This window comes from Myotis daubentonii, chromosome 14 (assembly GCF_963259705.1).
Source record: "Myotis daubentonii chromosome 14, mMyoDau2.1, whole genome shotgun sequence".
Classification (NCBI taxonomy): domain Eukaryota; kingdom Metazoa; phylum Chordata; class Mammalia; order Chiroptera; family Vespertilionidae; genus Myotis; species Myotis daubentonii.
The window spans coordinates 30,837,122-30,854,576 of NC_081853.1; the positions used below are offsets into that span (position 1 = coordinate 30,837,122).

The following is a 17,455-nucleotide window of genomic DNA, read 5'->3' on the forward strand; positions in this document are numbered from 1 at the left end:
AATTTGTTACCCCTTTCTCACCGATTACTGTTCTACTCTGTATGATATTCAACATATCAAAACTGTTTTACATATTTCATACAGTTTTTAGTTTCTTTTTTAAGTGGGAGAATAAATCTTGTCCATCCTGGCTCAGCCATGCAATCTTGAGTATAGAATTCATATCATTTTTTTAATGATTTTACCTCAGTCTTTAACACCAAAATAACATTGCCTTTATTTTAGTGATTTGCCCTTATCAAGTCTTGCCAAGGCTTTCAACCTGTTATTCTCATAGAAACAACATTTCTTCAATTTCCTAATATCATTACTCTATTGATTTATTTTCTGTTTAGTCAGACCTTGCATAAAATAGTATTGGATATATCACAGCTTACTTTTCATATATTAAAATATCAGCTGGTCCAAATAGGATTGCAGATATAGTTGAGCATGTGACCTGCCTGCCAAAGTGATCATGGATACCAGTCATTGATTTTTTCAGAAGTATTGCTCCATTCTTTTTATTGATTAAGGGGAGATATTACTGCATATACATATTGGAAATAGAAGGTACTGTGCAGAGATTGCACTTTAAGTTAACACTTTGAGTCTCACCTGCCACCTCAACTTCAAAGAAATATTGAATATGACTGTACATATACACTGCTAGATCTAACTCTACTAGTTTATAGGGAATATGGAAAATAGAAGAGTGTTTTGTCTGACTAGATCTTCGTGGTATTATCCAAGTTCAGAATGTGGGAAATTATACAAACCAAATGATCCAGTCCTTCAACAAATAAATGGTATATAATAAGAACAAGTGGATATAAAAACAATTTAAAATACTGAAACTGAAAAAAAAATTCATTGGATTATATTTAATGAACAAGACATACGTTAGACTGTTAAAGAGATAATTAGTAAATTAGAATATAATACTGAGGAATTTACCTAAGCACAGTATAAGGGATAGGAGATGAGGAATGACATTTCTGATACATGGCAGGTAGAAGAGGCTTCATATAGGATTTACTATAGGATTTCAAACTGAGAGAAGTATTGGAAAGAAGTAGTAGTAATGCGATAACTTAAATTTTACAAATTTGGCTTAAAAAGTAGAATCTTTAGATTGGGAAGACTTAGTGAGTATTGATACGTCAAGAAAAAATATTCCACATCTATACATAGTCAAAATGCAAAACATCAAAGATCATGAGGGCCCTGGCCAGGTGGTTCAGTTGGTTCAAATGTCATCCCGTACCAAAAACATTGTGGGTTTGAATCCCAGTCAGGGCGCGTACAAAGGCAGCCATCAATGTTTCTCTCTCACATCCATGTCCGTCTGTCTGTCTGTCTGTCTGTCTGTCTCTCTCTCTCTCTCCCCCTCCCCCTCTATCGCCCCCTCCCTCCCTTCTCTCTCTCCCCCTTCCCCCCTTGCCTGCACCCCTTCCTCTCTCTAAAATGAATTTTTAAAAATAAAAACATTTTCAGGTGAGAATTTAAATTTTAAAAAAAGGTCATGTGAAAGGCATAAAAGCAACCAAAAAAGAAAGACTGTTCTTTTAGTGATGGTAAAAGAATTTAAAAATTATTAGGCCATAAGAACAAGCTTAATGGAAGAAGAGATAACAGGAAAGATTTCAACAATTTTTAGATGATGAAAAGTGGATGTCTTATTTTCTAGTTGGGCTTTTCACCTTTTTATACTAGAGGGAAACATTTCAGAATCATGTTTCCAGAGTTGTTCTTATATAAGACCATGATGTGATTTATTCTGAGCAAATTGTCATTCTATTATTTTAATCTTGTTATTTCCTAACATATTATCTTTTTAAAAAATATATTATTATTGATTTCAGAGAGGGAGAGGGAGAGAGTGATAGAAACATCAATGATGAGAGAGAATCATTGATCAGCTGCCTCCTGCACTCCCCACACTGGGGATCGAACCTGCAACCCAGGCATGTACCCCAACTGGAATCGAATTGTGATTTTTTTTGGTTCATAGGTCAGCGCTCAACCAATGATCCACACTGACCAGGCCTAGCATTTTATCTTTGACCTAACCTCTTGGGTCAAATTGATAGTTAAAATATGAATATTAATTGAAGAGATTTTTGAGTGTTTATATATCTCTAACATTCAGTTTTTAATCTTATGCCTAAAATTCTGTTTCTAGTAAGATTAAGAAATAATATAGGGTAGCATTTTCCATGCCACCTGTTCTGTATGAGACTCCTGTGGTACAATGTCTGCCTATGTATTTTGTCACTATTATGACTAACTAGAGGCCTGGTGCACGAATTCGTGCATTGGTGGGGTCCCTAGGCCTGGCTGGCAATCATGGCTGATTGGGGTCATATCGCCCAGTCCCAATTGGGGCCAGGCTGATCAGGGCCTGTTGGCAGCGGGGGAGGGCTGGGGAGAGAGACCACAAGAGGTTGACTGGGGGAGTGGGGGACCGCGGGAGGTTGGCTGGCCACGGTAGGTTGGCTGTGGGAGTGCACTGACCACCAGGGAGGCAGCTCCTGCATTGAGCATGTGCCCCCTGGTGGTCAGTGCACATCATAGCGCCTGGTCGAATGGTCGTTTCAGTCGTAAAGGTCACGTAGGCTTTTATATATAGACTAGAGGCCCGGTGCACAAAAATTTGTGCACTTGGGGGGGAAGAGGGGGTCCCTCAGCCCGGCCTGTGCCCTCTCACAGTCTGGGACCCATTGGGAGATAACGACCTGCTGGCTTAGGCCTGCTCCCGGGTGGCAGAGGGCAGGCCCAATCCCTAGGTGCAGCCCCTGGTTGGGCTCAGAGCAGGGCTGATTGGGGAGTTGGGGCACCGCCCCTGTCATGCACAGAGCAGGGCAGATCGGGAGGTTGCGTTGCCACCCTCAGTCATGCTCAGAGTAGGGCCAATTGGGGGGTTGCGGCGCCACCCCCTGTCACGCACAGAGCAGGGCCAATCAGGGGTTTGGGGCGCTGCTCCCTGTCACTCACAGAGCAGGGCCCATCATGGGGGTTGGGGCTCCGTATCCTGTCACGCACAAAGCAGGGTTGATCAGGGGGTTGGGGAGTTCCCCCCTGTCACGCACAGAGTAGGGCCGATAGGGGAGTTGGGGCACCGCCCCCTGTCACACACACAGCAGGGCAGATCGAGGGTTAGGGCGCCACGCCCTGTCACACTCAGGGCAGGGCCAATGGGAAGGTTATGGCTCTACCCCATCACACACAGAGCAGGGCCCGTGGGGGGCGGTTGGGGCACCGCCCTCTATCACCCACAGAGCAGAGCCAGTTAGGGGGTTGGGGCGCCGCACCCTGTCGCACACAGAGCCTCAGGGCGATCAGGGGGTTGGGGAGCTCCCCACTATCAGGCACAGAGCAGGGCTGATCAGGGGGTTGGGGCGCCTTCCCCTGTCACAAACAGAGCAGGGCAGATAAGGAGGTTGTGGCCCCACCCCCTGTCACACACAGAGCCGCAGGGCAATCAGGGGGTTTGGGCGCTGCCCCCTGTCACGCTGATCCCGGTGCCGGGAGGCCTTGTGGCTCTGCTGATCCCGGTGCTGGGAGGCATATTACCCTTTTACTATATAGGTTAGAGGGCTGGTGCACGGATGGGGGCCGGCTGGTTTGCCCTGAAGGGTGTCCTGGATCAGGGTGGGGGTCCCCACTGGGGTGCCTGGCCAGCCTGGATGAAAAGATGATGGCTGTTTGCAGCTGGTCACAAACACCCTTCAGGTTGGGGGTCCCCACTGGGGTGCCTGGCCAGCCTGGATGAGGAGATGATGGCTGTTTGCAGCTGGTCACACACCGTTGAGGGTGGGTGTCCCCACTGGGGTGCCTGGCCAGTCTGGGTGAGGGGCTGAGGGCTGTTTTCAGGCTGGCGGGTGACTGAAGCTCCCAACCGCCCCTTTTTTTCTTTTTCATTCTGGGCCAGCTTTAGCTCTGAGGCTTGGCTTCAGCTCTTAGGCCTCCGCTACTGAAAGCAGGTATCTGGTTTGTTTGGGTTCTATAATCGTAACACTGTTTCAACTCCAGCTCTGAGATCCCGGCTGGCTGAAATCAGGTTTCTGGGGTTTTGTTTAGCTTCTATATTTGTAACAATGTTTCAAACTGCAAGCTCAGAGGCCGGCAGTGGCAGGCAAGGAATGTTGGTTTCCTCCGTCACTGAAGCAAGCAAGCCTCATGTTCGCTTCATGCTGCCTGGCTGCTGACCGCCATCTTGGCTGACAGTTAATTTGCATACCGCCCTGATTAGCCAGTGGGAAGGGTAGCGGACGTACAGCTAATTACCACGTTTCTCTTTTATTAGATAGGATGGATATTACAACAAAAATGAAATGAAAAATATTTCATTTTATAAATGTATTAAATTTCAAATGCATTTCACATAACTCTGATCATTCTGAAATAATGAAATGAAATATATGGATTTAATTAGCAAACAGGAGAGTTTCAGGTTTTTATGTCTGCACTTAAATATTACTACCTCTCAGAAGCCTTTTTTGACTACTTTTAATCCCCTCCATCATTTTACATGCTTGTTTGTTCCTTGTACTGCTCAGTACTAACATTTAACACTCCCTTAAAATAACATTTATTTTAATCATCTCTATTTAAGTTATAATTTCTATTCTTAAGTTCTTGTTACAGTCTAATAAAGGATACAGTATGACTTTTAAGTAACTCCTTCAACTGTTTCTTTCTCCCCTAGGCTATTTCCAAAAGAAGAAGTTCTCTATAGTTCTATTTGGAAAATGTAATTTCTTTAGCCAAATACTAGTGACAAAATTGGTTGAGACATGAATACATTGTGTGCTACAATTTAGATAGTGAACCTTCTTGAAACTGGTAATTATTTCTCACTCTAGAGCTCTCATGAGATTCCTTGTATGTGAGAGATAATTGTAAGTGTCAAAACAGCCCTATTAGCCAAGAGTTACTCTCTGAAATTTATATTGTCATTTGAATTTAGTCAGCTTTCTTACCAGAAAGATACCTGTGAAGGGTACTATAAGAAACATTTAATTAAAATTCATTAAAGTTAAATTTCTTTTTGTTGTAAGCTGAAAATATTTAAATTCCATCTTCCAAGAAAGTAATGCAAAATGAAAGCTTAAGTCCAGATAGTAAAGGTTCATGCCTCCTAAAAAAAAGACATTTACTGTGAGGATCAGTAAATTAGATACTTTTTTCGTATAAATGAACATTTTCATTCTTTTATGCTATAAAATAGCATGAACAACAAAGGATTTTGCCCCAGAATTATTCTTTTCTAGTTTGTTTTTATTTCTTTGAATTTTTAAGTAAAGTGTATCCTGACTTCATTTTTAATTATTAATTTCAAGTCTTCAATACCAGAATGCTATGAAAATTAGTCTATGTTATGATTGTCTTAAACCTTCCATCTTGTCTTACTTTTTTGCTCCCTACTTTAATCTTTGCTTTGGAATCTCCCAGACATCTGCAGCTAAACATTACTTTTCTAAATGGAGTGAGGCCATTGGAAATGAAGATTAAGTTGTTAACAAATAAATTTTATATGAAAACCAAGGATTGGAGGACTTAACCTGCATGAGAAAAATATCTGTACTATCAAAAGTTATATTGTAATTAAGTCAGGGAATATTTAGAAATACATTGCGGTTTTACTTATACTTCATCTACTTAAATAGAATGTTAGTTCCTAGAGGTCAAGAAAGCTGTTAAAATGTTGGTGATGCATACAGAAAGAGCCATGTTCCAAGGCTCTTTAGAAGTCTAGTAGGCAAGATAAAAAGGTATTAGAAATTAGACTCAGAGATGATTATAAAAAAAGATTATGAAAAAGATTTTCCTTCTGAAATAAAGCTAAACCTTTATATTCTCTAGCCTTAGGAATTAGCCACCCATAATCTCAATATCATTGGTAATGGTGATGCCAATGGTAATAAATGAGCTGTGTATATGTGAAGCTACCATGCTTAGTCATCACTATAGTTTTAATTAGTGTGCCATGCGTATTCATCTTATCCTCAGTCTGAGCTTCTGAAATTGTGTGATAAATAAGGTAGCCTATTTTTTTGTGTCTCGGTTTTTTGTTGTTGTTTGTTTTAGAATTAATTTTTTAAAGGCAATAGAGTACAGCAGAGAATAAATCCAGTGGATCTCTGGGTGATGAATAGGACTGAGAAAGCTAATAAAACGTTGTGATTTGGGTGTTTAGAGGTTGTGTTTTGTTTTTCGGAGGGGGGCTGTTTTGTTTTTGCTGCTGTTATTTTTTTTTGTTTGTTTTTATTTGGACAGCCAGTAGAAGACAAAGTGCATGAATTTGCACTTTACAAATATGGAAATTTATATTAAATAGTAGAATGATACCAAGTGACAGGCAAAGATGTGTGAAGCATTGATTTATGGAGAAATTGGTTAAAACTGAAAATGTGTATTCTTTCTCACCTTGTAATTTCACTTCTAAGGTACTATAAAAACAGTGCCTTGCAGACTTACTTGACCATGTCCTACCTACATCATGTACACAGTCTTCCACAAAAAAAACTTAGTGCCTTGCCACATGTGAATTGTTTTAATATTTTCTATCCTAAATACTTTTATATTTTTGTTACCGCTCAGTTTATTTCATAATATGCCCATAGGTAGTGATGCACTGCTTAAGAAACACTGCCCTAAGGAAACTCAAACGTGTGCACAGGAGACTATCTAAGAATGTTCATGGCATTCATTGTTAATAAAGCAAAAACTTACAAATAACCTAGATGACTGTCAATGAGAGAATGTATAAATAATTTGTAAAATATTTGTAGAAAGGGCCACTAAACGTCAGTTAAAATTAATATATTGGAACTGGAGCTATGTGAATCAGTATGTATAAGTGTCAAAACATAGTTTGGCCCTGATTGGGTGTCTTTGTTGGTTAGAGCATTGTCCCATGGACCAAAAGGTTGCAGGTTCAATTCTCAGTCAGGGCACATACCTAGGTTGTGGATTTGATCCCTGGTTGGGAGGCAACCAATCAATGTTTCTCTCTCTCTCTCTCTCTCTCTCTCTCTCTCTCTCACTCTCTCTCTCTCCCTTCATCTAAAATATATCCTCAGGTGAGGATTAAAAAGGAAAAAAAAAACCTGTCTAATTTGTGAAAAAGCAAATTGGAGGAGGGTATCTATAGGATATTAATTATGTAAAATTTCAGATACATAAAACAATACATATAAAGTTAAAGCATGAAGAGACAAATGGGAATGATAGTCATTGAATCAAGAACAGTCATTTATTCTTGGGGAGGGAATTGCATCAATAAGAGGTATAGAGTAAGCACTGAGCTAAGTTAACTAAAATATTACAGTTGAAATATTTTTATTATATTGTTTCTATAACTTTTATATCTGAAATTTTTCATATTTAGAAAGTAAGGAATGTCCTTGAGCCATTTATGTTCAGTATTATCATGGTTTAGGAACATCATTTTGCATTTGTAGTAAAGCTACTTTTTATACACTATTGTCTATATCAGGGGTCCTCAAACTTTTTAAACAGGGGGCCAGTTCACTGTCCCTCAGACCGTTGGAGGGCCGGACTATAGTTTAAAAAAAAACTATGAACAAATTCCTATGCACACTGCACATATCTTATTTTGAAGTAAAAAACAAAACGGGAACAAACACAATATTTGTATTTGCATGTGGCCCGCGGGCTGTAGTTTGAGGACCCCTGGTCTATATAATCTATATACTAAAAGGCTAATATGCAAATTGTCCCTTCGATCAGGGGGCGGGGCAGGCCCAGCAACTGCCCACGGCCCCTCCCCTGGCTGGCCCCGCCCCTTATTGTCCCACCCACCCTGATCAGGGGCGGGGCTGACTGGCCAACCTCCCACGGCCCCTCCCCATGGCCCGCCTGCCTGATAGGCCCCGATTAGGGCTGGCCTGCTGGACCCCACCCGTGCACAAATTCGTGCACCGGGCCTCTAGTTGTCTATAAATGATTAGGTTGATGGCACTTAAAAATTATAATATTAAACAGTTATGGAAGGTTTAGTAGGTGCCAGGCACAGTTCTAAATGTTACTTTTATTAGTGATTTAATTCTCACAATAACTCTGTGAGCTCCAAGTACAGTTATTATCCCTATTTTACAGATGATGAAATCTAAGAAAGAGGATGTAACTTACCTAAGCCACACAGCTAGTAAATAGCAGAGCCAGGATTTGAACTCAGGATGTCTTGCTCCAGAGCCTGTACCATTAGCCTCTATGCTATAGAATCTCTCCATGAAGAAAAGGTATTAACAACAACAACAAATACAGGAAAACTAAAGATTGTGATTGGTAGTGTAGCTTTGAAAGAGAAAGTTTCTCACATTTTTATTTTTAAGGAATGACTTAAAAGTAACTGAGATTAATTAGAGCAGAGAATGAAATATTAGAATGCCAATACTCATTTTGTCACAAAAACAGCAACTAAGAAAAGCTCCTTAGTTAATATTAAAATTTCAGCTAAATTATTGTCAAATTAATTGATAGATGATTGCTTTATATTAATTGGATAACTTAAAATTATCTTAAATTTACTTTGATGCTCAATCTACAAAAGAAAGTTGGGATTCACTTTATTGTATTTAGTATGATTTTTTTTTTTTTTTAGCCAGAAGCTAATAACCTGTTGAAAGATTAGGTAAATATAGTAACATTGTATTCGCTCATGATTCACAGATTTGAGAGTAGGAAAATTTCAGGATATCATACTGGATGCTTATAGTGAGGTGAAGCCATCTGGGCATGGAGCCTAGAAACCTGACTTTTGGGGTTGGTTCCATCACCACTTCAAAGTGTAGTCACCAAGGTTGTTTCCATTGTGACTAAATGTAAATTCTGTTCTGTGCAATTACATTAAGGTTTGGGGTTTTGCAAAATATCATACATTTTCAAATAATATTTGCTTCTGCAATTTTGCCTAATAGATAATATTAGTTTGTGTCTTTGTCATAAAAATCGCTTTCATTTAATTTATTACATGTGTGCCAGTTTAGAAAGATTCACAGCTATTTAGAGCAACAATTTTTGAGTTCTACATTATTCTGTATTTGGATGTTGGTACTCTGATTTCCTCAGAAGATTTTAACATGTCTGTTGACTCCATAATAGTTGTGAGGCTTTCAGAAAACTCCAATAGCCTAGTTCAGTGGTCGGCAAACTGCAGCTCAGCAAACTGCGCCTCGCGAGCCACATGCGGCTCTTTGGCCCCTTGAGTGTGGCTCTTCCACAAAATACTGACTTCTGCACATGGGCCACGAGTTCCAGTCGCACTGTACGTGCATGCCCGCACGTGGTATTTTGTGGAAGAGCCACACTCAAGGGGCCAAAGATCCGCATGTGGCTTGCGAGCCACAGTTTGCCGACCACTGGCCTAGTTCAATGGATATATGAACTGAAATAAGATGATTTCCAGAAGCATTATTTTCTAGTTTGGTATTGGTAGTTTTTATTCTACAGGAGCCATATTAAAGAATAGAAGATACTCAAGTTGGAGGCCTGCAGATGTTAAATACAGTATTATAAATGTTAATATTTATTGCTTGCTAAAAATGAGTATGGAGTATGTTCTGGCTTTTTATATTATTTAGGTTTTTGTTTCTTTTTTCCTTCTCTAGTGATGCTATTGCTGAAATTAGAGCCATTTGTATTGAAGAAATTGGAGTATGGATGAAAATGTATAGTGATGCTTTCCTAAATGACAGTTACCTAAAATATGTTGGTTGGACTCTTCATGACAGGGTAAGTTACTCTGTTCCAGGCTTTGATAGAAGGTATGTTTGTCTTATTACTAGACAATATTTATAATAGTGTGGAAATCTAAGATGATACAGCAAAATAACTATTCACTTCATGGCTATGATAAAATTTGAGACATCAGCCCATGAATGAAAACCCTTCTTACTTAGTTGTAATGCTGTCTAAAACCAAAATTGAGCCCAGCCAGCATGGATCATTTGTTGACCGTCAACCTATGAAGCAGGAGGTCATGGTTCAATTCCAGGTCAGGGCTCATGCCCAGGTTGCAAGAGGTTGCATGCTCAATTCCCCGTGTGGGGCTTGCAGGAGGCATCTGATCAGTGTTTCTCTCTCATCATTGATGTTTCTATCTCTTGCCCTTCCTCTCTGAAATCAATAAATATGTGTATGTTTTTAATTTGACAGTCTGTTACATATAAAATTTTAAGAGAATATATTATCCCAATAAGCTAATTATAATCTTTTTCTAATTTGGAATCAAAAGAAATTCCTTGTTTTCCTTAAAATATAAGAACTAAATAAGCTTTCTGGTTTTAAATTTTTTAGGCTCATGTCACACTAGAGTGTCTTCTCAGAGTTGAATAGATTTTTTTGGATTCTAGGATATTTGATCTGAAAATGTATTTCTATTAGAAAAGTCTCTGACTTTAGAAGGAACCCTACGTTATTGAGTCCTGGATAAGTAATCTTCAAAATAATCAAGTAGGGGTGATAAATAATTAGAATTTTTGTAACGAATGACTGGACATTCTATAACTCGAATTACCAGATGTTCACAAATATAGAAATGTTGCCATTTACTTTAAATTGTTATGCTGGCAGTGATAACGGCACCAGGTGTTAGACTGATGGAGTCAGACCGGACCTCAGTTCAGCAACCTCAGTACTTGAGTTCTGGCTAAGAAAGAGTTCCAGCCAAGACTCAAACTATAAGAGAAAATTTATTTATATATATTTTTTTAATCCTTACCTGAGCAAATGTGTTTTACTGATTTTAGAGGGGAAGGAAGAGAAAGAGTGGCAGACAGACATTGATGTAAGAGAGAAAAATCGATAGGTTGCCTCCTGTGTGTGCCTCCACAACGTAGGTATATGCCCTGACAGGGAATCAAACCCGCAACCTTTTAGGTGAATAGGGTCGACAACATTCCAACCAACTGAGCCACATCAGCCAGGGCAAGAGAAAGTTTATTTAGAAAGTCACAGAGGTACAAGAAGTCGGCGGTAAAATAAATGGGCTCAGGAAACAAGTTACAGAGACAAAAGAAGGGCCCTTGGAGCTTAGGAGAAAGATAAAGTTAAAAGACCTGGGGGGAGGGGAAAAAGGTGGGTGAAAGAGGGAATTGGGGAGGCTTTGGTGTTCTCCCTGGAGGGAGAGCCTTACTTGATCCTCTGTCTTGAGGTTATTTATCTGGAGGTCTGAGGGAAGGATCCCAGTAGAATATTCATCAGCTTTCCAGGTGTTTCCTTTTAGGGTGGTGGTCTCTACTGATTGGTCAGCGCTGGGGCAGGGGGTTATTAGTCCATGCATCTGGTCCTGATGTCAACCTGGTGTCACTTGTCTGGTTTGGCTCCTTTTCTGGGCCTTGAGCTGAAACACAACTGCGGCTTAAATGTTATCCCTAGGGATGGGTTAATGCTGAAGGGAGTGGGTGTGCAAGGGTTTAAATGGGATTCACTTGAGGGCACTCTGGCCCTTGTTTCTCCTCCAGGGGGGTCTATTGTGTGAATAGCCACATGCCAGGGGAGGAAAGGTCAGGGGAGTGTCCCAACCACTTGACTAACAATATGAAAGGTCATATGGTCTAAACTGTATCACCAGCAATATTCTAGAGCAGTGGTTCTCAACCTTCTGGCCCTTTAAATACAGTTCCTCATGTTGTGACCCAACCATAAAATTATTTTCGTTGCTACTTCATAACTGTAATGTTGCTACTGTTATGAATCATAATGTAAATATCTGATATGCAGGATGGTCTTAGGCGACCCCTGTGAAAGGGTTGTTCGACTGCCAAAGGGGTCGAGACCCACAGGTTGAGAACCACTGTTCTAGAGGAAGAAAGGTTACCCTGGGGGTGAGGTCCTTGTTTTCCCAGTTTTGCCTGTTGCTGGGCACCTAGGGCTTTCCACCCTGGTGACCTTCTGTACCTGGCCTATCTGTTCATGTGTGTCTAATTGCCTACTAAGTTATATTCCACTAGAGGCCCGGTGCACAAAATTTGTGCATGGGGGAGGGGGGTTTCCCTCACCCGACCATAGCCCTCTCACACCCTGGACCCCTCGTCTAGGGTCCCTAGGCCTGGCCGGCAATCAGGGCCTATCAGAGCTTTCCTTCCCCTGGCTGCTGGCAGCTGGCCCTGCCCCCACTGCTGCCACTGCTTGCCATCTGTGTAGCGCTGCCCCCCTCTCCCCCCCACCGGTCGCCTCCCTCTGCAGGTGACAGGCATGGGGTGCGATCGCTTGGCTGGCCTGGGCCTCCCTCTGTGGGGCAGTCGCTGACCAGTGGCCTGGGCCTCCCTCTGTGGGGTGATTGATCGTGGGGGGCCCCCAGATCAATCGCCCTGCAGAGGGAGGCCCTGCCCACCCAGCCAGGGCTTTGTGATCGGTCACTGCTCAGAGAGTGGCCTGGGCCTCCCTCTTTGGGGCGATCGCGGAGCGCACGCCCCCCCACCTCCACCCCTCCCGATCGATCGCCCAGCCCGCTGGTGGCCTGGGCCTGCCTCTTTGGGATGATCAATCGTGGAGACTCCCCGCCCCCCCCAATCAATCGTCCCTCAGAGGGTGGCCTAGGCTTCCCTCTGTGGGGCAATCGTGGGGTAATGGCGGGGCCCCCCAACCAAACGCATGGCACCCGCCTGGCACTAGTGCATGTCATAGCGTGGTTGTCCAGACGGTCGTTCTGCTGTTCGGTTGTTCAGTCGATTTGCATATTATGCTTTTATTATTATAGATTTTTTGAATTGTTAAAAGTTATCACAGATATTGGAAGACATTTTATTTTTAATGCAATTCTTAGATTTTTAAGGCAAATTTGGTAATATAGTAAGCATCTCTCTATCTTACTATTATCAACTTGTTGAGGATTTAAAAAACAACAAACATTTACTTTCTGACAGTGTTGATTAGGAATGTGGGTACAGCTTAGCTGTGTGACCCTGGCTCGAGGTTTGTAACAAGTCTACAGTCAAGGTGTTGGCCAGGGTTGCAGTTATTTTCAAGCTTGAAAGGGTCAGATTCTGCCTCAGGTCCTTGCTGGCTCTTGGCAAACTTCCTTTCCTTGCCAAGCAGGTCTCTCCATAAGGCAGCTTATCACATGACAGCTATCTTCCCCAGAATCAGCAAGGGACTTCAGCAGCTTCCATTTCACTCAGCCACAATCCCCACTGGTTTTTACAGCCCCAAGTTACGGGGATTTCTCTTCCCAGCTCTGGAACCCTGGCCTGGTGTGAGGCTGGGGACCCCCTGCTTCTCCCGAGAGGCCTTGGAGATATCCCGCCCAATAACAAAAACACCAGGTTCAAAACATTCCACCCCTCCTACCAGTCTCAGTGTGTTTTCTTCTTTACTTCTGTAGTTGTAGGACTTCCAGTCAGCCAGATTTCAGGCTGTTCTGAATGGTGGTGGTTCTGTATTTTACTTGTAATTTTTATGTGGTTGTGGGAGGCAGCAAGTGGCATTTACTTACACCACCATCTTGGTTCTCCCCAGTGATTTATTTTTTAAATAGCATGTGGTAACTATTATCAAAGATATTTTGAAAACCACAAAATTATATAAATTATAATAAAAGGTCCCAAGGAAGTTTTTTTTTTTTTTAATATATTTTATTGATTTTTTAGAGAGGAAGGGAGAGGGATAGAGAGCTAGAAACATCAATGAGAGAGAAACATCGATCAGCTGCCTCCTGCACACACACACCCCCCCCCCCCCATGTGCCTGCAACCAAGATACGTGCCCTTGACTGGAATCGAACCTGGGACCCTTCAATCAGCAGGCCGATGCTCTATCCACTGAGCCAAACCGGTCAGGACCCAAGGAAGTTTTGCAGGCCATTTTTGCTGTAAGAGAGTTCAGTGTGTGAAGATCCTCACAAGTTGATTGCTCAGCTTCAAAATTGCTAATTTTTAATGGATTTTAAAAGGGGTTCTTCTCCCCTACCTCATTTGAAGGAAAATTTTGTTAGCACATAGTGAATTTTTTTCCTGAATATTTATCTTCCCTAGCAATTGCTTTTCTCTTCACTAATAAATTCTAAGCTTGATTCTGTGTTTTCTTTGTCTAAAGTCCTGTATTTTATTCCTCACCACTATCATACCAGTTTTCCTTCTCTCTTACCTCCCTTATAGAGTATCCTACTGAATTTAAGTAACAGTCACCAGTTTTAACAGAATTTATGTGTGACCACAAATTCTGGGAATAATACTATTTGATATGATTTATCAAAAGACAAAAAACTATCATTTTAAAATCAGTAAACTGCATTTGTTTTTCGAAATCCTCTGTCCAGATAAAGGGAAAGGTGGGTTTCTCTTGTATGGTGTTGATAAAATCACCTAAGGAGTACTGTTTTTAGTAGAATGACTTTATAACCTTCTACAATTTCCAATTACATTATTTAGACTTGGCGTTAGTATTAAATAATGCCTTCCAAACTTTTCTTTTTAGCATTCCCACTTTATTTTCCTTGTACTTTTTTTTTCTGTGAGTATAGTCATTTGCTTCTCTACTTTTTTAGTATAGTTGAAACTGCTCATTCTGTATAATATGGCTTCTGCATTCAGACTCATCCTGTGCCTTTTCAAATGGGTTAATAAAACTTGTCCTTTTTTTGTCCTTTTTTTAAATATGTTTTTGTGGGGGGTTTTTAGAGATGAAGGGAGAGAGAGGAATTTCAATTGGCTGCCTCCATCATACCCTCTATTGGGGATCCAGCCAGAAACACCAGCATGTGCCTTGACCAGCATGTGTGCTGACCTGGAATCTAACTGGAGGCCTTTCAGTCCATGGGATGATGCTCAAACAACTGAGCCACACTGGCCAAGGTTTAATTTTTTATTTAGTCTTTATTTTAGAAAGAAAAAGAGGAAGGGGGAGAGAGAGAAATATCAATTTATTGTTCCATTTATTTATGCATTCATTAGTTCTTTATCATATGTGCCCTGACTAGGGGTTGAATCTGCAATGTTGGCATATGGCAATGACGCTCTAACAATCTGAGCTACCCAGAAGGGACTGTCTCTTTTTTTTTTAAGAATACATTTTAAATATCAGTTGCATTTTTTCCAGTTTTATTGAGATAAAATTGACATATAATATTGTATTAGTTTTAAGTGTACATGTAATAGTTTGATATCCCTTCTGTCTTCATTTTAGAATTTTTGAGATTATAACCCATCCTACCATCTAAATAAGACAAACTTCTTTTGAATATTGCCAGTTAATATAAGTTTTATAGTTTATGTTTTAATCAATGGAAAGACACAATCTAACAAGTAAAGGAGTTATTAGAGATTATCTTTCTGTTGACCAAAATTTGCTTCTAAATTTCTTCCCAATTGTTTTAGTTCTGTCACTATTTCATCTGACATGGAATAAATCTAATTTATATACAGTTAAAGTAATCTCTGTGTTCTGGACTAAATATCTTAATCGTTTTTTGCATTTATGCTCATGACACTAGGTTGCCTTTCTCTATCCTTTCCATTTTGTCAGTACTGCTCTGTACTATTTTTATTTTTAACTTGTGTAAACTTTTTCTGCTGCCTTCTTACATAGGCTTGATTTCTCATATCAAAATCTTTTAGCGCTTGGGTGGCATCTATTTTCAGTTAGTCCTCTTATTTGTTTTGAATCATTTCAGATTCTGTTTCTCTTAAGTTCACCAAAACCTTTCTAGCTCTGTATATGTTAAGTAAATGACATCTGTTGCCTGTCACCAGAAGTAGAAATTCCAGCACTTTTGCACCTTAACATTGGGACTGCCAAGGAAAACACAACACAGTGAAGCACTGGATGGAACAGTGCTTTACTCACATAGAGAAGGGGCAAAGCAAGATCAGCTTCAGTAGTGTGTGTCAGTCCACCATGGCCAACTGTCCCTCCCAGGAGTCAATTCAGGGCAGCCTTCCCTCGGGGACAGATTTATTAGTGGTGTTGGCCAGATGCCATGACACACAGGCTTAAGCAGAACAAAAGAACAGATATTGAGTCTGAAACAGGAAAGGTATTACCACACAAAGTGATAAACCCAGCAAGGGCTGTGAGGACTCTTATCTCTTGATAAGAGAGTGCTCCAGGCCCAAGGCCTATTCTTAAGTAATCAGGGGGGCGGGGGAGGGGTATCAAAAGACTTCATGCAGGAGACTGTCAACATTCCACTCCCCACTCCTGCTTAGCCACTGAATGGCAGATAAAGTATATCAAATCCTGCGGGACCATATCCACCTCAAACTTGGAGGTGGAGTTGTGTCTACCTGGGCCCTGGACAACCTATATCAGCGGTTCTCAACTGTGGGTTGTGACCCCTTTGGGGATTGAACGACCCTTTCACAGGGGTCACCTAAGACCATTGGAAAACACATATATAATTACATATTGTTTTTGTGATTAATCACTATGCTTTAATTATGTTCAATTTGTAACAATGAAATTGGGGGTCACCACAACATGAGGAACTGTATTAAAGGGTCGCGGCATTAGGAAGGTTGAGAACCACTGACCTATATGGACATGGATTGCTCATAGAGCTTTTCTGTCATTTGGAGGCAGCACTTTACAAGGGTAATACAAGAACCAGATCTAGGAGGAAGATCAGGCTTCCCTGGAAGATGGTGTTTGCCAAGCACCCCAAATGCCTGGATTAAGCCATCTAAAGGTCAAAAAGTAAGAGGGAGGTGCTGAAACTGTATAGCTGATAACCATCCCACCTAAGCATAGATATTCACCAGCTCAGTTTTTAAAGTTCCTCGAATTGTTAATGTACTAGTACAGTGATGGCGAACCTTTTGAGCTCAGCATGTCAAAATTTTGAAAAACCCTAACTTAACTCTGGTGCCGTGTCACATATAGAAATATTCATAATTTTTTTTGATATTTGCAACCATAGTAAAAAAATTTATATTTTTGATATTTATTTTATATATTTAAATGCCATTTAACAAAGAAAAATCAACCAAAAATATGTATAAAATGAACAAAAACAGAAAAACAATGTACATTTAAGAAAAAATAATAATAAAAACAATGATAATCAAATGGTACGAAAACTAGAAATTAGTGACTTTTTTGGTGCTGAAGTTGGTCTGCTAATTCTTCGATTGCAGGTTCATACTTGGTGCACTTCAAGGCCAAGCAAGTGCCACTAACTTCATCTGTTAGCCGGTTTCTTTTGTTCGTTTTCATATTATTTAATACTGAGAACAAAGTCTCACAAAAATATGTTGATGAAAAAATTGTTAGCAAAGCCATCGCTAGATTTTTTGTGTTGCTAAAAGTGTCAGGTACTCTGTTCCAAGCACTCAAAATTTCTTGTTTGTAGTTGCACTCTTCTTCATTATTCAAACGATTTCGGTCCAGATTTTCAAGTTTCGACCTTAAGTCGACAAACACATGAGTCCAAATGCTACCTTGAAAATCTGCAAGATGCACCTCTAAATCGTCAATTTGCATCCATTGGAAATCCTTTAATTCCAAAGTA

General features: G+C 40.6%; 1 protein-coding gene across 7 annotated transcripts in view; it reads left to right on the plus strand.

Moving 5' to 3' along the window:
• Nucleotides 1-17,455, plus strand: part of STAG1 (STAG1 cohesin complex component) — a 350,463-nt gene that overhangs the window by 230,752 nt on the left and 102,256 nt on the right. For all 7 annotated transcript variants that reach the window (XM_059663860.1, XM_059663856.1, XM_059663857.1 and 4 more), the window contains one exon: nt 9,618-9,741. In XM_059663860.1, coding sequence (XP_059519843.1) covers nt 9,618-9,741 — 124 coding nt within the window. The remainder of the gene's footprint in view (nt 1-9,617; nt 9,742-17,455) is intronic.